Source organism: Typopeltis vanoorti, chromosome 15 (genome assembly GCF_054136105.1).
Source record: "Typopeltis vanoorti isolate ZY-2024b chromosome 15, IOZ_Tvanoo_1.0, whole genome shotgun sequence".
NCBI lineage: Eukaryota > Metazoa > Arthropoda > Arachnida > Uropygi > Thelyphonidae > Typopeltis > Typopeltis vanoorti.
Window position 1 is genome coordinate 69763394 of NC_143563.1, and position 22207 is coordinate 69785600.

Genomic DNA, 22207 nt, shown 5'->3' on the forward strand with positions numbered 1-22207 from the left:
CACGTGTATGAATGTGTCATCAATATAGCATAGAAAAGCTTAGTCATGTTCAAACAATTCCATCAACAAACAAGCAAACAAATAAAAAAAAGTTGTCTGATTTTTTTTTTTTTATTTTTTTTTTTTAAGCAGAGATAGTGATGCATGCATAGTAGGCCTTCTTTTTGTAGCAATCATCTGGAAATGAAATGGAATCTGGAATTGAAAGAACATGTTATTAATGCAATTTTCAAAAATAATTACTGTGTCAGGCAAGCTTGATAATAGCTCAAATGGTTTGATAACTACATCCTTGGGTTTTTTCAAATGAAGAAATACCACACTTCATTGGAAAAAAAAAATTACAACCAAGGATTAACTTTTCTACTGGCCATGACATATATCCATTGACTAAAACCATAAAAAAAGATCTCAAAGAGTCTGTTATGTTAACCTTTTATTACACATACCTACCACTGAATTAGAAACTTATTTGATACAGTGGAGGCATGCAACTACTAATACTGATCCTCTTCAAATCCTTGCACATAGTTCAGTGAGATATGGGTTGGGAACAGCCTTCATCATTAAATGCTTCCATCAACTACTGCAGAAGCAAGAAGTTCAGTTTGTCACACAGGCCTAAGACAACAATCTCTTTCCTGAGAGACTGTCTTAGAATCGCAGTTACACCTCAGACAAACAAAGGGGATTATTTTTCTGCTGACTAAACACTCTAGATATCTCACCTTTTGAGAAACTAGTCAGCTCTGCTGTTTTCAAAATCGCGGCTCCTTCCAGATGGGCACCCATAATAAGCCCTTTATCAAACTCCGAAAGATCCTTTGTTTTTCCCATTCTGATCAATACTATTGACGATTACTGACCATTGGCATTCTTAAATAGTTACCTAGAATATGTGACCAAGTATTTTGCACATATGCTGCGTAAGTGATGTTTACACAGATCTGCATAAAGGTTTCTAATTCAGTGGTCAGTGTGTGTGTAGAATTTATGGTTAAAGACATTCCTGACCTGATACTGTTTTCTCCTTTGAAAATAAAAACTCAGAATACTTGGAATTCATGCTGAAAATTATGCAACTAATACATGAGAAGAACCAATGAGTTACGGTGCTTTCAAGTCAGCATAATTCTTAATTAAAAACACTAATTAAAGACAAGCATGAGGACTCTAGATCAACAGTGCATTGCTAAAGCAATTCTTCCCAAATTACACAAGTTAAACTATTCTTGTTATTGGTTTCATACTTTAAAAGTTATCTGATACAAAATTCTAAATTCAATTTAGTTTAACCAAGATGTAGCCTTTTTCTTTAATAAGAATTAATATTTATTTATTTAAACCAGCTGTAACATTTCACCTCTTTTTTGTTACAAATGGATGGCACTCTAATGGTCATAATAAACCTGCTTTATAATCAAGGAGAAATAATTAATGATGCTTACAAAAGATAATGGAATTCACTCATAGTGACGTTCCAATATACAGGAAAGACCTCAGCAAATGCAACAACATGCACATATATTTTTGTTGCAAAGAAATCTGGTGAAAAGATGTGCTGTTAGAAAGCTCCAAAAAGATCGGTGATTTTTGTTCATTTATTAAGTGTTTTCTTAGATTTATTGGTGTGCTTTTTAGTATATTATTGTAGTTTTAGTGTATTTATTGTACTACAGCCTTTAATAACGTAATTGTAGAAATATTATTAGTTTTTACCACTCTTAAAAATGGCACCAAAAACTCATCACAATAGGGCAATGTCAAAAGTTCAAGTTAAAGTTGTCACTACTAAGGAGAACGTGTATCCTGATGAGCAAAAGTATTGCTGCAGTGATGACAATTTATCAGAGGATAAACTGACATTGGAAATATCTTGATTAAAAGAAATTATTAGAAATCTACAGAGAATTAGCGCGTCTGTAGCTCAGTCAGTATAGACGAAGCCTTTTGGTCGGAAAGACATGGGTTCGATTTCCGTCCGTGATGTGAGGAACCTTTATCAAGTCTCGTTCGATGAAAGGTGAAAAATCCCTCTACAGAGGTAGGGGATTTTTTTACCCAGAAATTCTGGTTTTTTGTTCCCCAAAACCAGTCCCATGAACACACAAACATAGGACCCTCTGGGAATAAAGACTGACTGACTGACCTATTCCATGGGATTTCCGGTTTTGAATCATAACAGGCCACTTAATATGTAAAAGGAAGAAGGAAAAACATTTAATGAAACTTAGAAGAAAAAGGATCAGAACAAGAAGATGTAGGAAAGCATGAACTTAGTAGTCATAATAATAGCAATAACAATTACTATTCTTATAATAATAATAATAATAATAATAATAATAGAGGTGATATGGTATGGTGATTCAATCTGAAAATTTGGACTTGCTGAGAGAGTCACTACCTCTAGTTTCCAGGTGGAAAAAATTAAATATATGGAAATGTAACTGAAAAAGAGAAAATAAAACTAAAAGAAATGGTAGTTCTGGTAAGAACTAATAACTTAAGTAGCAAAAAATATGAAGATGTGAGGAGCTTAGGATCTTTCTGAGACATAGCCAAGTTAGTCGGTCTTGGGCATGGACTGCAGGGTTTTTTCATCTCACAAGCAGGCAATGGCCTTGAGAACTCAACGTTTCTACAGACATAAGATACACTGGGAGGTATAGGGATAAACCATCTTATCCTTGTATATGGTTGCAGTTAAATGAACAGAAAACCCTTGACACCGCAAAGTAAAAGAGGGAAAAAAGGGATGAAGAAGAGAGGATATAAAAGGTCTGTTGGAAGATGTGAGAAAGAAATGTGAGAGAGCAAAAATTGAAGGTTTGCTACCCAGATATGACAGTACTGATTTAAGGAGGGCAACTATAGCAAATGATTCCATGTGCAGGTTGTGTAGAAGAAATGGATGCAAGTTTTTAGATGTGTGGAGTATGTTTGATGGCAGAAAAGACTAGTATAAGAAGGACAGCCTGCACTTGAATTCATTTGGCATCAGGAGCCTGCAAAAATTACTTATTGGAATGAGACCTAATGGAGAGTCAGAGAAACTAGATCATCAAGGGAGGAATGGGTAAAATGTATGTGAAAGTTCAGCTATGGTATGCAAATGTGATAAAGATATGACTTCAAACATGGTTATGTATCTGGTGAATGGGTGGAAATATACGCTTTGGGTTCGGACCTTTTGAGTATGTGTAGGGAGGGAAAAGAAAAAAGTTCTACAATGAGGCCAAATAGATTGCATATCTAATTATAAGAAGAAGCTAGATGGTAATTTGTTATGTCTATATACAAATGCCAGAAACATCAAAAACAAAGGGGTTAAGTTTGATGCTTTATTGAATATGATGTAGCCTAAGACTGTTGGCATTAGTGAAACCTGGCTATCAGAATCAGATATGGTAACTGGGATCGAGTGTAATGGGTATACTAATTTTAGGAATGATAGAAGAGATAAGAGTGGAAAGGGGGAGTAGTACTAATGATATCAGGCAACTTAAGTCCAGTTAGGGGTAGAAACACAAGAAAACAATGATGGTAACAATGTTCCATGTAGCAGTGAGTTTGAAGCTATCTGGTGTGAAGTGAACGCTAACAAAATGAAATATATGGTAGGGTCTTGCTACAGACCTGGCAGCTCAGTTGCAGGGGGATGAAGAACTGCATTGCCAATCTAGCTTTATGGGTACCAAATGAGTGATCATTATGGGTGACTTTAATTATCCAAACATTGTTGGTTGAAGAGAAATATGATAAGAATGAAGATGAATTTATTGAAATGTTGCAAGACAATTTTTTCAAGCAGCATGTGAAAGAAGAAACTTGAGGCTAAAGAGTGTTAGATTTGTTCATAGCATCAGAATGGGGTCTTTTTTAAGAATATGACTGTTTTACCACCAGCTGGTGACAGTGATCATGCCGTGCTTTCTTGGTAAGTATACTGATGTTCCCCATTAGAACAAGTTACATGCTGAACTACAAAGCTGGAAATTATGATCAACTTAGGAGAATACTATCTTCAGTCCCATAGTATCAGTTACTGAACGGAAAAATGCCAGCTATAATGGGAATCTTTGAAAAAAGTGCTTAAATGAGGCGATATCTGAATGTATCCCCAGTTTTGGATCATACTTCCTTGTTTTTGATCTGCCATCTTGTTTTAACTCTGTTCTTAAATAAGTAATAAGTTGCTGGTTGATTACTAATTTAAATATAGAAATTTATATTTTTAGACTACGCCACTCTATATCTAGATTAGTCTAATGAACGTAGTGAAACCAAGCATCCACTAATTTTATATCAATATTATTTCTTACGTAGGCCAAGTATATCTCTTATTTTTGAAGCTCCCGCTAGGTCCGATAATTTTATGAATGGTGCAGTAAGGAAGATTCAGGCAAACACAATTTTAAAATCATCAAAACAAAACATTTAAATCTGGGTTATATATTATACATATAAACTCAATTCTGAGAACAAGATAATATAAATGTCTTAGCTTAACTAGTTACAACATCTTACAGATTCAGTCTATGGGCATTCTGCTATCAGACTTATAGCTTTCACAATATTAAAATAACTTTTAATAGAGTTCAATATCACAAAATCTCTTAGTAACAAATTTTACTATTATCACACAGTCAGTAAAGTCTCGATACATTAATGGTGGCAATAACTGCTTCATGAGTACACACTTTCATACTTCATACTCCGGCTGATTTCAACAAAAAAACATTATAGTTAATGTGGGGAATAACAGGAGGAATTACACATATATCTCTGCACTGAAGTAACATAAAATTGGACAGTTCTTACCAGATAAATCCTTTGCTCATCAATTTCACTATGGGCACACTTTATAACTATATTTACTTAGCACAATATGGCAACACTATTTAGAATAAATCTTCTCAATGATAACTGAACTATTAATGGTCGCACTACACTTGTATAGATGTACTTGGATAAAGGAAAATGCTCATTCCTTCTTTAACACTATTCGACCAATTCAGCTCTCTGTTAAAGTTCCATGAAACTAATGGAATATGTAGTAATTCTTTAACCTCTAGAATTATTCTCAGTTGCCTATTACTTTCCCTGTCCTTAAACAGTCCAATTATAGCACTAAAGTTCTAGATACAGCAATTCTTTGAATTCACTTTGCTGCCTTTCAGTATTCTCCTCGTCTGTCTTGCTATACTCAATGCTTTCATGACCCAGAATGGTCAGTCCTGAAAAAGAGAAGAGCCATGGTTGAACTTTGAGCTTAATTGGTTCGAGCCCCAGTTTTCTCCGCTCTCAGCTTATATACCTCCCTTCTTTTTTCCTGCCAAAATTGTTTCTCACACTCTAGCTTATGTCAATTCCTTCTCTCCGTTGAATATCATCTCTCACGATCCAAGCGCGGGCTAGCTATTTCTAGCCTGTCTCCATAGTAACAAACAAAATAAAATAAAAACAGAAATATTGCATAACATTATACCTTTACATGCTGGTAGTGATAAATAAAAAAAAAGTAAAATATTATAATTCACATAAGGCATATTAAACTTATATATACAATTCCTCATAATATTAAATTAGGAATAATCAAAATAAACAGAATAATATTTCAATACAAGGTCCTATCATTGCTAACACATTTTAGATTAATTAATAAAATTTAATAAACTCAAGGCAATTATATGAATAATAATTTACAATCATGGGATTAATATCAAATAATTTTTACAAGTATAGCCTTTGGTATGGTGGATCAAGTTGGATTCTGTAAGGAATATTAATAATTTAAATTTCTCCTTATTCAGAATCCAAGTCTTCGAGGAATAAATAGGTAAAATGAATGTGCAACCTTATTAAGCAAGAGATCCACAAGAAGATTATGTGAAAACAATATCATGCGAATAAGAGTGATTGAAGTTATGAAATATATAAAGCTCAGGCCAGAAAAGTAATGAGTATTGCGAGGAAAGCTAAATCAGAGTATAAAAAGTAATTGGCTATGCATACCAAAGGCAATCCAAAACAATTTTATCATTATGCCATAAGCATAAGAAAAAATGAATGTAAAAGAATAATTTCATTAAATGCAGATGGTACTCTAGTGTCAGAAGCTAATTATTGAAATTAGCATCTGATTAATAAGTGCTCGCTTTGCCAAGATATATTAATCAGATGTAACACGGTGCACAGTGCTGCTAGATTAAATGAAGAGTTCTTTTCAGAATATATTAAAAAACAATAATTAAAGAGAATGATATAGTTGATTAGTTACTATTCTTGATTTACTAAAAGATGTAAAGAATAGCAAATACGAGGGTGGTCTGAAAAGTTCTTAGCCTAACAATGAAAAAATGAATTTATAATTTCAAAATTATTTTTGTTTTTCAACATAATCTCCTTTAAGACTAATTCATTCCACATTCATTCCAGCGCTGCTCCAGCACCATTATCCTTTCCCTGTAGTGGTTCTCAGTAAGATCTGCAAAATACCCCTCTACAGCTGCAATCACCTCTTGATTCGAAGAAAAATGCTGACAGAGAGGAAGAGTTTTAGTTTTTGGAAGAGATAGAAGTCAGAGGAAGCCAAATCTTGGAAATAGTATGGATGTTCCAACAATCTGTAGTGCAGATCTCTTAATTTTCCCATTGCCAAAACACTTTTGTGGGCAGGTGCTTTGTCCTGATGAAAGATTATTTTTTTCTTCTGCAAACCGGGTCTTTTCTCACAAATTTTTTGTGTCTAGTCTGGTTAAAAGATAGGAATAATATTCCCCAGTTATTGTTTTACCCTTTTCAAGATAATTAATAAACAAAATGCCTTTATCATCCCAAAACACTGATGCCATGACTTTTCCTGCTGATGGAACCGACTTTATCTTCTTTCGTGCAGAACAACTGGCTTCTGTCCACTGTTTTGACTGCCGTTTGGATTCTGGTGTGTAATGGTGAATCAAAGTCTCATCCACAGTAATAAATCGACACACAAAATCAGTTTTATTCTTATTGAAACGCTCCAAGCACTGTTCAGAGATTTTCATGCGAGTGCATTTTTGATCCGCTGTGAGCAAGCGCAGCACCCATCTTGAGCAAAGCTTTTTCATTTGCAATTCTTCATGCAAAATATCCTACACATTCGTTTGAAATGCCTATAGTCTCAGCAATTTCATGCACTCGCCGGTCATCCAATACCATATCATGCACTTCATCAATGATTTCTGGTGATGTCACGCTTTTTGGACATTCTTCACGTGGATCATCCTCGGGGCTGGTACAGCCACATTTAAACTCGGTAGCCCATTTCTTAATTGTCGAAAATAAAGGAGAAGAATGCCTGTAAACTTTTATGAACTTCGAATGAATTTCTTTCGCTGTTAAACTTTCTTTTACAAAGAATTTTATAACACAAGATACTCAATTTTATCCATTTCAAGGAATACAGACAACACTTTTGCTCAGACAGCTGTATAAAACAAACAACTTAAGGGGTGAATGCTGGTCTTGAAATTCACACTTGCTCTTGTTTTCATTCAGGGAGTGATAGGTGTGATTGAAGTCTGATTAGCAGAATAATGAATTACCGACCATTTAAAACTATATATTTAGAAATTTATGTACATTTAATCATACAAATATAACATTTATTTTACACATGATATTCTCTCTCTTTTAATTTAGCTACTTGAATACAAATTCTACCCTATGGTTCTTCTTTATGAACTGGTCAATAACATCGTCATAAAAAGTTGGTTGTAACTTAATTTTCCCAAGCAACATGCACACTTGTAAAGGCTGGCTGAAGCTCACTGGCTAGAGCTACGTTGACTGCGTATGGCCTGTGTCTATGGAATGCTTATAAATGCATGCATTTATTAACAAATAAATATTACTTCTTTCTCAATTAATGAGCTTGCGCAGTAAGCATGGAGAATTAGCCCCCGAACAACTTGATAGAATGACTTGCAATTTCACATGGATTGCTTACGACAGATGTACCAACTTAGAAAAAAAAAATCTTACTGATAGTGTTGCCATCTATAGTTGAGGCCGAGAACTTTTCAGACCACCCTTGTATAAGGAAGAGAAAGAATAGATGTAAATAAAAATACTTTCAATACTGTAAAATGGATTATGAATAATTTACATGTGATGTTATGTGTACTTGTGTTATAAGTATCTAGGAGTGGAGTGAAGAATAAGTGACCCTATAAATCTACTTTCATATTTGCATTTATAATAGGCATCATCAAAAAAAAAAAAAAAAAAACATTAATAAATGGAAAGGAATTTATTTGTAAAACATAAATCACTAACCAATAAGAAACAGCAACTATATACATTGATAGCTCAATAAATAACTATAGGGAGGGGCTTATCTTATGATGTGATAGTGCTGATTCTCTGTGAACCCACATGTATTCCTGCCAGGAATACATGTGGGTTGACAGAGGAGCAAATCATCTTGTACAATTTATTGTGCTTGTTAAGTGTATTTCTTTCTTTTTTTGTATAAATTTCACTTTATTTTCTGATAATTCTTTTATTTACTAATGATCACTATTTTTTTTTTACATAGTATAATATATACATAATTTTGTTCTTAATAAGTTTAATTATTGTAATTCACTTGTCTACCTGGAGTTTCACAATCCGGAGTTATAGATAAGCCCTGATCTGCATATCTGTTAGTTTCTCTTACCATAAATTCCATTAGGTCATCAGTCAGAAATGCAGAGTATACTATAGATGGATTTTCCACATCAAGTGGCCAAAGTAGCTCATCTTCTTTGGGTATACGACAACTGGACGATGGCCAAGTGGGCAATGGACAATCTGGCAACGGAATAAAAGATCAAATATGCAATTCTATTCTGTTGATCTATTACCAGGTAAATTTAAATATTTTTTTGAGAAATGAGTTAAAAGAATGATATAAACATAAAATTCGAAAAATCTCGCTTATAATTAAGTTTATTTTTATTGTGTATTTATTTTATTACAAATTGCATAGAAGTTATATTGAAATTTCTCTGACAAAAAATGAGTCAGCTAGTTAATAAATATTTATATCATATATATTTGTTTATATCATATATCAAAATTTGTAGGATCATTTAAGAAAGAGAGAGTTAAAAAGAGTGGTCCAAAAATGATTTAAAAATGAAAAAGGTATAATTGCACAATATTAAAATAAGGAAAAATACATTTTTTTAATTCATTTATTAATATTATTTTGTAATTAACAAACATAATGTAGTTTAATTTGTAGTAACCTAACCTAACTACACAATAAAAATAAACTTAATTATAAGCGCGATTTTTCAAATTTTATGTTTATACTGTTCTTTTAACAATTAACAAGCACCTAAAGTATATACCGTATTTGCCGGCGTATAAGACACACTTTTTTACTTTGAAAATATGTCTGAAAAACAGGGTGTGTCTCATATGCCGATACTCAGTTTTTTATTATTTTCATTTCTGGAAATTTTCTCTGTTTCGAGTTACGCGATTTCTTTATTGCTTCCTTGCGGTGTGCGAGAGCATTCCAGTTACGTAGAGCAGTGTTTCTCAAACTTCAGACATCCGGGTTCATATGATTGGTGCGGTATTAACAAAAGATCATGATGCTAAATGACAAAGACAAGCCAACAGTTGAGTTGAAATGCTAATTCTCTTCAACTGAATTCCTTATATAATATCTAAAACACATTCATTATATATTTCTTCGTTTTAACACGTTCACCCAAACAAAACCATATGCTGCACCGGCAACATATGGTTTTGCTTGAGTCATACAGCATTTTCTGTGGAAGGGGGACATGCGATTCATTAGTTAGTGCCGTTTTTATCCCAGTTGTCTCTAATTGCAATGTTTGTTGAGAAACATATTGCACATCCTGCAGATGTCTCTGTACCTTATTCAGTGATACAACAGGAACGTCGATCTCGTACTTTGCAGATACATTGAATTTTATTCTATGCGTTAATGATGCATAGCCGAAAATTGCCACGGACCCCCCTGAAGACCTTTCACGTACCCCCACCTGGGGGTACGCATACCACACTTTGAGAAACACTGATGTAGAGTTCAGTGGATGCACATGTGCTGTTATTGGCAATCACAGTTGTGCCCTGTTCATTTAAACTTTCCAATCGTTGTTGCAGTTGTGAACGGTGATAAATTTCTGCGGTTAAATTTTCTCTTAAAATTTCTTGGCAAATTATGGCTGAAAAACGTCATCATTGTTACAATATTGCATACAAGCTACGTGCGATTGCGTATGCTAAAGAACATGGAAACAGTTCTGCAGAGAGGCATTTCAGAACACCCCCAACTGAGAAAATGATAAGAACTTGGTGGAATCAGGAAGAGGATTTAAAAAAAGGCAACTCACAGTAAACATAACCTATGAAGTGGAATGCAAAATGGCCAGAACTTGAGGCAGAACTGAATACTTGGATTTTAGATCACAAAGTGGGACTTCCAGTGTCTACAAAAATGATTATTCATCAAGCGAACGTGATAGCCATTAACAGAGGGATCGCCAACTTTACTGATCAACATCGTGGTGTTCAAGATTCATGAAGAGAAACCAGCTACGTATGCAGTCTAAAACAAAAATATCACAAAAGATGCCAGCTGAATATGAAGAAAAAATGATCGAATTTCATTGATTCGTCATTAATGTTTTGTTTGATGTGCCGTCAAACAAAACTGTAGATTCCAAGGGCACTAGAAGTGTTACTATTAAAACTTCAGGGCATGAAAAAACTCACTACGCGGTTGTTTTATCCTGCTGTGCTGATGGGACAAAATTTCTGCCACTATTGATTTTTAAAAGGAAGACGCCACCCAAAGAAAAACTACTTAAAGGAGTGTTTGTACATGTTCATGCAAAAGGCTGGATGGATGGATGGAGGAATGAAGTTATGGATAGATAAAATTTGGTCTAGGCGCCCTGGTGGACTGTTGAAGAAGCTGTCATGCTAGTATGGGATCAGTTTCATTCTCGCAGAACAGACAATGTTACAAAAAAAATTCCAGGAGGTCTAACTAGTCAGCTTCAACCTTTAGATATCTGTATTAATAAACCATTTAAGGGATTTATGAAGAAGTGGAACAGCTGGATGCAGTCTTCAGATTTTGAGGTTATGCCATCAGGAAGAAGAAAGAGGCCTAGCATTTCACAAGGTTGTGAATGGGTCAAAGCTTCATGGGATGCCATGAAAACTGAGACAGTGGTTAAATCATTTAAGAAGTGTGGAATTAGTAATGCACTGGATGGTACAGAGGACAATTTGTTGTATGAGGACTCAGATTCTGATTTAGAAGAGATTTCAAGTGTCTCTTCATTTAGCTCTGGAGATGAATTTCTGGGTTTTGACGATTTAAAAGGTGGGTACTCTTTCCTAGTTAGATTAGGTATTTGTTGAAAGTAGACCTACTTATTACTTTATATTTGAAATACTGTAAATTCATCATAATATTCAGTGATAAAGTTTTTTCCTAAAAAATGTGTACAAAAAAAAAAAAAAAGAGGGTGCGTCCTATACGCGGTGCATCTTATACGCCAGCAAATACGGTATATCATCTACTTGCCTATACTAGATAGTCATCAGATAACCTAACCTAACCTAACTACACAATAAAAATAAACTTAAATAAACTTAACCCTTTAACTGCTTTTACGTTCTACTGACAGTGTCCCATGTGCTGAATTAATTTTGCAAAAAATTTATAAATAAAATCAATTAAAATTCTTACTGAAGTAAGAAGTCCGGACAGCATCGTACATTCTTGATATACACTTGTTCACTCACAAAAATGGCAATAATAGTTTTATAAAATTTGCATAATCAAGGAGAGTCCAATTGATTAAGCAAATCACACACATTAATTTATATAGAATTGCCAGGATCTTCTTCATCTGAAGTACACAATTCACGCCATCTACCGTTCTCCATCACAACTAGTATTTTTTGTCTGTAAATTGCATGTGCTCTGAAGGGCTGATTTGTCTGTATGCAGGATGAAAAACCCAAGTTTCCGGGAGAAAAAAAATCCTGCTACATCCGTATGAGATTGGCTAACTCACCTTCAATTGAAAAAGTCCATATATAAAGATTCCTCCTGCCATGACGAAAATCGAACTTAGGCCTTTTCCAATTGAAGGGTGCAATGTACCGTCATTCTTCCAATTGCGCTATAGAGGTGCTTAATATGATTAGTTGCATCAGTTCAAATTTTTCCTCTTTAGATGTCATACAAGGACAGAAACCAAAGTCAAATAAACTTCAATCGAGTTAACTCGATCGTAGCAAGGTTGCCATTTTTTTCTGCACTTTAGTTAACTTAACCGTAGCAGTTAAAGGGTTAATTATAAGTGAGATTTGCCTATACTAGATAGTCATCAGATAACCTAACCGAATGACACAATAAAAATAAACTTAAATAAACTTAATTATAAGTGAGATTTTTCGAATTTTATGTTTATACCGTTCTTTTAACTCATTTTTACCTGATAATAGATCAACAGAATAGAATTGCACATTTGATCTTTTATTCAGTTGCCCAGTTGACAGTGTCCCTCTTCTTTATTGTACTGCTGAACCAGTGTTCCCATGTTACTTACCAGATTCCATTCATCTGAAACTGAAAACTCAGAAATCATACTTTGTGAAATATCTGCCTTCTCAGATGAGGAACTACTCTCTAAATACAATCTATCTATCCCCATGGCTTTAACAGGCCTTTAAGGCCCACAACCTTCCAAGCATGCTTGGATTTCGTAACCGAAATACGAGGATAGAATGGTCACTCCTATGCCTCAAGGTATTCTTGGCTGTATCCGTGTGTTCACGGGGTATTGTATTCAATCGGGTATTGTATTCTCTAAATACAATACCCGATTGAAATCATTATCTGAATCATTCACTGCATCAAAAATTCAAACTTCATCAGATGCATTTTTTTTTCTTTTTGACAACAGCCCAGGAACCTCGTCACTAGAACATGTGCATTTTCCACATGTGTTTCTAGTCTGCTGGCTTTCATCAGATGCATTCTTCTTTAAGAATATAGAAGGATTCATTTTTGGTTAGGAATAGATAAATTTTTACTCCTTACATATATACTGTCCAAAGACTGGAAGTGGATGATAACTAATGATATTGTCACTATATATATTCCCTATATAGTGAACAATATAGGGAATATAATGAACAGATGCAAAAAAAAAAACAAGTAGTTTTATTGAAACACTGAATAAGGTACAGTGATAACTGCAGTCTATGTAATATGTTTGTCAACAAATAGGTGCAATTAGAGAAAACTGGGATAAAAAAGGCATTACCTAATAAAACATGTCCCCTTCAACAGAAACTACACTGCACAGACTCAAGCATTTGTCTAAATTTTCAATTACACGAAATAAGTGTTTGTTCAATTACATTTGAAATTTTCAATGTCATTACGATAGATCATAAATGCTAACTTCAAATAAAATTCTACTGAAGGAGTTGCAACTGACATGGTATATAAACTTTGTATCAGTGAGCCTGCCTGCCCACCTGACACAGAAGTAGCACACAAAAGGTAATGAGAAGTCCCACAGGTACAATAAACATGCAAAACACTACCTGACATGAATGTGTTAAGTGAATGTGATGTGTAACTGCCCATGCCATTAACTTGGCTATTGAAGAAAGTCATGCAATGGGAAAAAGGTTCCTGGAGAGTGGAAGGAAGGCAAGATAGTGCCAATGCATAATGGTGATAGTAGAATGGTGGTATCAAACTATATACCTGCTTGTATTTCTTCTGTAGATGTTGAGATTCTGGAGAATTTGGTAAGAGCTCATATACAGAATTGGGAAGATGAGGGCAATATTATTTATGCAGAACAAAATGGATTTGTTAAAGGATGCTCATATTTTAGAAATCTGATTTATCTTTCCCAATAGAGTAACAAGAGTAGTGGATGAGGGTAAAGCATACACCATCATTTTTCTGGATTTTGACACGGTGCCGCATTATAAGTTATTTTCAACATATAAGTTTGGATATCTGGTTAGTGGATTGAATTGGTGACTAGCTTTCTGATAGATTTAAGAAAGTCATGTATAGTGGAACAGTATCAGGAAGAAAGAAGATTACAAGTGATATCCAGAGTTCATTACTGGGACCATCACTGTTCAATCTTTATGTCAATTATATTGTCACAAGACTACAGGGAGATGGTCAGTTGTTTGCAAATGATCAGTCGTTTGCTGGAGAGGCAAGCAAATGAATGGGGATGTAAGTTTAATGCAACTGAATGTAAAGTTTTAAATTTTGGAATATGCAGATGGGATGCTTTGTAGTCATTTGGTGCAATTATAGTAGAGGAAGCAAGGGATCTCAGGTTATTATACATAAAAATTTGAAATTCAGAAGACATACTGCAAAGATTGTGAAGACATCTCAGAGAATTGCAGCAATATTAAGGAGGACACGAGATAAAAGTCTGGTAGTCCCATTGTACAAAGCTTTGATCAGACTGCACTGGATTTCTGTGCTCAGATCTGGTCACCAGAATTTGTAAGGGAATGAAGTAACCTTGGAAAAGGTACAGAGACAGATAAAAAAATATCAGGAACAGTGATATTAATTATAAGGACAGAGTGAGGGCAGAGTTCGGTGTATAGAAAACAAAGGGGAGAGATATGATTGAAACATTTAATCTGGTGAAGATTTATTATCATATTGACACTGAGATTTTTCATATAGTAAAACAAGAGGGAAAAAACAAAGACAAGTGGCCATCCCGGAATCTACAAAAGGAAGTAGTGAATAAAAGAATAAGAAGTAAGTTTTTTTTTTGCATGGGGAGTGGTAGGAGCATAAAATGAGAGGGTGGTGAAAGTGCAGACAGTAGATGAGTTTAAGGAGTGGTATGACAGACTTTACATTGGCTAGTGTTTACCTCCCAAGATGTCATGTGACTACATGGAGGTCAAGATAATAATAATAGTAATAACAATAATATTATTGTTATTACTATAACAATATTAATGTTATAACAATAACATTAATAACAGTAATAATAATAATAACAGCCCGTGAAATATGTAGTGTAGCCACTGAAAAACTCTTGATACCTCCATATTTCAACATTTCTATTTGAATATCATTTACTCCAGCTACCTCTCCACATTTCAAGTTTTTGATGCTTTTTTCTACCTCAAGTATTGATACGTATTCCTGTTTGCATTGCTCTTGAAAATTTTCTACTACTATTCTTTCACTGATTGTTGTTTAACAGTCATTCAAAGCATCCCATAATACAAGGCACATATCCTTACAGATATGTATAATGCTATGCATTATGGGAAGGCCACGATACAAACTAGTTTTGACCTTTATTGGGGGTCTCATCAGTGAGAGCCAGACCCAAAAGTGATAAAGGTTGAAGTAATACAGAAGTCATATTTTCACACACAAATAGCCAAAAGGTGTCACACTTTCATTAAAATACCCTCGATAAAGAGATAGATATTAAAAATTTTTCCGCTTGGTTAGACTATAAATTAAAGATGCAAAGAAATTATATTCTTGGTTTAATCCTTTATCCAAGTGATAATTAGCCTTCCCATAGTCAATGAGGCTTTTCTTATCTTATTGACTGTGATATCAACATGATGGCTCAAGTATATAGAGAGGATTTAAAATTGGAAGTAATCATCACTTAGTTTTAAGTTAAGTAGAATAATTGGAATTAGGTGAAGATAAGTGAAATATGCAGCCACATTCTGGCAGCATAATTAATTTAAATTAATTCAAACTGCTGATAATTTGAATCAATTTAAAGCCAGGCTCAATATCTATATGGGACTAGTTTAAGCAGAATAAATCCTACGAGTAATCTGTAGACTCAATGAAGAACTTGTTAATATATCAATAAGTTGGCATTCCAAATACTGTAATTAAGACAGTAAATCTCATAATATCCAACCACATATTTGGCTCACACAACAAAATAGTCATCTTTGCCACTGTTTCATAATGACAATGAGCCAGAAGCTGACAACTATTGGTTCATCATCAATGTAACTGATGAATTGCAAAAATGACTCATTTGTAGTATATCTAATAATGAATTGATCAGTGGCCTGATACTGCATAATTTACTGACTCAGTCATTTTAAATTGTAGTTTACTGACAATCATGAACTACAACTGATTATTTTTCACAGACTGAAAGCCTAACTACTCAAACAAAAACAAACCTTCAAAACAATTGTTGAGATTGAAACAATATTAAGAAATAAATCTGTAAATACTTACAGCTGTTTTTCCACTTCCTCGAGGTCCAATTAATAAAACAGAATTACTTTCTCCCATCAAGATGGTCTGCTTCATCATTTCTTTTAAATAACTATAAAAATTATATGAAAATCTAAAAACTCAAAAAGCAGGAAAAAATTTATTAGGGGAAAAAAAAAAAACGGTTTACTGCATATGTCCTCCCGCCACCACTCACACTATGATATTGCAATAGTTCCTTTACGTAGGCATACACTGGTCATGATATGTGATGATCACAATAACAACAGAATAGTAAAAATCAGATACTATTATTAAGTAAAAAGAAAATAAAAATAAATAAAATTTATAACAGCCAGGCATTAACCACCCAACTGGCCAAGATGTATATATACATCCAGGTTACCATGGATGCGAAGTGCATATTAAAATTGTAATACCATCGATATTACATTGAAATATATGATGGATACGAAGTGTAGAGGAGTGATGTATTTTATCCATATTGACGGCGATGTGGTTAAATAATATGTACAGAACCAGATTAAGAAACAGAGGAATTATTTCCTTTCCTCCTCAGGCTCTGAGAAGTATTTAGGAATCAACATTCTGCACATAAAGAGATTAACTTCTTAACACTGCATAATCTATTTCTCAATATTTTTAATAATTGATAGTTTTGAAAGTTAAATGCTAGGTCAAAGTATGCAGAGCAAATTATAAACTAAAACATTTATTAAATAAGTTATTTAATAAATAAATATCTATGAAATGGTTTAACATAATTATCAGGTTAATGTGTAGTGAATTTCTTTTACAATAAATGCATGCTGGGCAATTCATAACAGTAAAAACATAATATACACACCCTCTCCCCACTTTCTCTTAATGTTAGTTGTCCAAACAGTTTTTGATACTAGATAGTCAAAAATAGATAGTTGGTTATAGGATTTGAGATCAGTGAGAGAAGGTTATTTGTGAATAAAAGAAAGGTGGACAAAATTAATAGAACATTGAGGAACTGCATTAGTAGAAAAATTGAAAAGAGAACATTCTACATCATTTTGCAATCAAATTACCATAAGATGATAATTTGCTGAAAAGCTATAGATGTCAAACTATCAGATGCCTAGGAAATGTCGTGAGCAAAAAGCATGGGTTTCTCCAAACCTTGCCAAAGCATGTTTCCAAAAGTGGGTAATATAGGTGAGGATATCCACCGTGGATTTTGACCAAGAGAATTCAGAGTGGTGATAACTGATTACCTGATAGATCTGTAGGCATTGAAGAGGATGGCTGTACCATTACTTTAGACCAGGGGTTGGCAAATCGGCAGCCCGAACTTACATTTTTGGCTGACATAAAAGGCTAACAATATTTACATGGCATGTGGCCCACTGTTGAATTATTTAAATAATACATTTTATAATATGAATAATAAATTAAAAATAATTTTACACCTATACTTCGAGATATCGTCGTGCAACTTGGCACGAATCAACCTTATAAGTCACCACGAGTGGGGATAACAAAGGCGATTTCATCTGACGACGACCGAGATTTTGGCGCACTTTTGCAGTCACGTTCCCGGGTCAGTCTTTTAATATAATTTAATAACATCAGCTATTATTTTCAGAGAATGTATATTTGTTAAAAAAATTTCAAAAATGAGTTCAAGAAAACTTAAAATTGCAGATGAAGAAAAAAGGTTAATGATGAATGGAACAGCAAGTACTTCTTTATTGAAAATGGGGGTAAGCCCCTTCATCTTTTTTGTCATAAAAGTGTTGCTGTTATGTCAAAAGTCATTACGAGAATGTCGTACTTTAAATATTTCTGTGTTTTTTAAGATTGATATAATAAAAATTGATAACTTAAGCATCTTTTCACTCACTATTTTCTCTTAATTAAATGCTTTCGGCCTGATTATTAAAAATAAAAGTTGAATGTGGCCCACGAATCTGAAAATGTTGCCGACCCCTGCTTTAGATAGCACTGAGATGAGAGCAATAAGTTGATAGTTTTATAGTAAATAAAACTTATCTTTTTTTTTTAAAACTGGATGTAAATGGGCTTGCTTCCATAATGCAGGGTGGATGTCAATCCTGAGTATATCATAGGATAGAGATGAATAAGAGCAGATGTTAATTCATAAGCACATTTCTTGAGCACAACTGGTAAGACACCCTTAGGATCAGAAGCCTTTTAGTTTCCTGGTTGTTCAAAGTTTATCTGATGTTTTTCTAGCAGAAGGCACAGGAAACATGTGATGCAATATTCCTGGTAAAACAAAAGGTCCATCGGTCATCTATGCAGGAGTTGTATGAAAAGAATGATGCCAAAAGGTCAGCAGTATCTTTAGGTGATTTTGCATCACTACCATCTGAGTGAAAGAGAGAGATGAAACACAGATGGATAGCAGCTGTGTATAACAGTTTTTTTAAAAAGGGACCAGAAGGTATGACTACTATTGGTGCAGAAGTCGTTTACTACATTTAATCCTTTCAATCAGACTTAATCCTATTAATGATGCAAATGCTGCATTCTTAACAGGGTTACGTTTTGCAAATGTTGCTTGGGTTTCAGTGTAGGCTGTGAATGAAGCTGGACTTTATCTTGCCACTTATGACAAGCTGTTTTTTATTTTGGAATACCCTGACACATTTCTTGGAAAACCATGGCTTGGAAATTGGGTGGAATTCTGAACAGAATGGGGAATGAAGTCCCTCATCCCAACATGGATAATTTCTATAACAAAATTTCAACAAAGGTCAGACTATTGTTTCCAATAAAGAAAACAATAGTCTGACCATGGAAAGGAGGAGAAAAGTCTCAAAAATCTTCATTTGGCATTACCGCAGGAAACCTAGATGAGATTGTGATCTGAATTATCAAGGAGTATCACCTTGACAGCATCCCTAAAAGAAAAATGGCTAAGAAATGATCCTGAGTGTCAAGTAAATGGAAAAGATTATCAGGTATTCCGGTTGATAGATGTACAATTTGCTTTGGGTAACTGCATACAGCAAATTCCTCAATTTCTCTTCCAGCTTGATCAGTGGAACTAGAAAAGGGATCCAGCTCGAGTTGTGAACATTAAAGTCACCAAGCAAGATGGCTTCACTACTAGTAGTGTAGTTGGATTACAAGCAATCAGTCACCAAAGAGGTCAGAATAATTTTTGGAATTAGGGAAGAGGTAGAAACAGCAGATGAGTGATACATAATGAGGTAAGAAATAAATCTTAAGCCACAGAAGATGAAAAACAGGTAATTAAAAATCATGCATCCTCTGGGAAGGAATATAGATCACATAAAAGCAAAAGTAGTACTCTATGATGGAAAGAATTATACAGAACAAGTTTGGACAGCTAAAACTGACTGCGGTTGTTGTGACAGTAATTTGGGTTACTGCCACAACTTTTCACAACAAGTGAAAAACAAGAAATTGGGTTTGAATGTCTGTAGGTGATGGTTCACATTATTTAACTCAAGAAATTCAATTACAAGAGGAGATTCAAATACAGTGAAATTTCTCAATTCCAAAGCATTTGAGAGACTATTATTATTATTATAACTGGTGTCTCCGTGCAGCTAGAAGATTCATCATGGGAGACCCTATATTGACACGCTAGCCATTATTCATACAATATCTATCACACTTTTCCTTAAACTCAATCACAGACAAAAGAACTCACAACCATCTCTGACAGTGAAATTCCACCTATTCACCACCTCCAAGCAAACAATCTCATTCCCCCCCCTTGCACTATAACGAAAAAAGTCAGTGTCAATCCTATAAAACCCCTTTAATAACTTATATGCTTCTATCATATCTCCTCTCTTATGCTTATCAGCTAATTTTTGGAGACCACAGACCTTCAATCTATTCTCATAGGGAGCATTCCATAGACCTGTCGCTAACTTCTGGATCCTCTCCACCACATCTTCATCACTAAGGAATCCAGGTGACCAGATCTGTCCATGATAGTCCAGATGTGGTCTTAAGTTGGTGTATTCCACAAATGTCAGTGAAGTGAATATTGGAATTTTTTCTGCAATATTTCTTTAAGATTTTTAATTAGTGGGGGGGGGGATTTTGAGGGAGGCTTGCATTTTATTTGAACTGCAGTGATGCTATATTGATTTAGAGTTACAGTCATGTCAGTATTGCAGAAGTGAAGAGAAAAAGAGCAGGAGACCATAGTGAGAGTAAATATTGACATGTCAACAATACAAAAAAGCATCTGGTTTCCATTTACAGATTTTTTATACTTGTGGACAAATTAGCACAAGAACACAAGGAAAAGGATGAATAAAGTAATAAACTTGAATAGCCAAATATTTATTTCAAACACAAAAATTACAGATCAATGACATAAGGCTATTTGAATACAAGGTAGGAAATAATAGATTAGTTAAAACAGTAAAAGCTGTGTGATGTTATAAATAAAACAATGCAAGCAGAAACATTATACTTGTGGACAAATTAGCACAAGAACACAAGGAAAAGGATGAATAAAGTAATAAACTTGAATAGTCAAATATTTCAAACACAAAAATTACAGATCGGGGTGCTTAAGGGTCAAAGCTGTATAACTGAGAGGAGACCTCCACATAGCCTTTAAAGGAATGCGGAGAACCGACCAGGGCTTCTGACCTAATGTCCAATCCTCACCTTCTCGTGGTGCACCCTGTTGGGTATCTACTTTGATACTGAACGAACGAGGATGGGCTGGCAATTTGGGATTTAGCCGACCAAATTGTATTCTTATTGGTTAAACCAAAATAAAAAATGATGGTACAACATGACAAAATTTCATGCCGGCTGGGGCGTCGCCCGGTTAAACAAGGCCCCCGTTGTTTTCGCCAGGGAACCAGGGCGAACAGCGAAAAGTCAGCTACTGGAACAAATCTGAAAACAAACCCCAACTCAACATCACCAGAGTTAAAGATCGGTACTATCAACGTAAGAAGCCTGAATGGCAAAGAAATGGAGCTAGCTGAGGAATTAGTTAAGTACCAGATCGACATAATAGAGGTGACTGAAACAAAAAAGACCAAAACTGGTGAGATCTTTCTGAGCAATAAATACAAAATGTTATATTCAGGCAATAACAATCAAGGAAAAGAAGGAGTAGCCATAGTATTCAACACAAAATACGAGGCTAATCTTCTTGAATGGCAGTCAGTCTCAAGTAGAGTAATGTGGGCAAATATGAGAATGGGGAACTGGACAATGAGACTTATTTGTGCCTATGGTCCCACAGAAGGTTCTACTAAGGTAGAAGTGGAGGAATTTTTTGAGGCTTTAGAAAAAGCAACTGACACAATGAAAAAGGAAAAGTTAGTCCTTGTTGGGGATCTAAATAGTAGAGTAGGAAATGATTGTGAGACATACAAAAATATTTTGGGAAAATTTGGAGAAAAGAGCAAAGCTAATAATAATGGCAAATATCTGTTGGATTTCTGCTCAGGACATGGACTGGTTATTACTAACACCATGTTCCAACATAAAAATGTGCACAAATTCACATGGAGAGAAGAGGCTAGGAATAAGAAAAGCCTCATTGACTATGTTATTATTGATAGTGATGTTTTCTCCCTGGTGCAGGACACCAGAGTGTACAGAGGATTTGAAATTGGAAGTGATCACTATTTAGTCTTGAGCAGGATAAAATTGAATTTCATATTGAAAAGAATAACATGTAAGAAAGTTTTAAAGCGAATAAAAGTTGAGCAGCTCTCAGATGTAAACTGTAGACTAAAATACAGAAATATTATTGAAAAGAAAATGAAAGAGTTTGAGAACAGGAATCAAACCTTGGAGATTCAGTGGCAAACTCTGAAGGAAACATTGATTGATTCTGCCAGAGAGGCATGTGGTGAGGTTGTG

The 22207-nt window shown here is 34.5% G+C and overlaps 1 protein-coding gene across 1 annotated transcript in view; it reads right to left on the reverse strand.

Moving 5' to 3' along the window:
- Orc4 (origin recognition complex subunit 4) overlaps positions 1–22207 on the reverse strand; it is a 150865-nt gene that overhangs the window by 112139 nt on the left and 16519 nt on the right. Inside the window, exon 2 of the mRNA XM_090405112.1 lies at positions 16334–16424. Within this exon, the coding sequence (XP_090261238.1) occupies positions 16334–16424 (91 nt within the window). The remainder of the gene's footprint in view (positions 1–16333; positions 16425–22207) is intronic.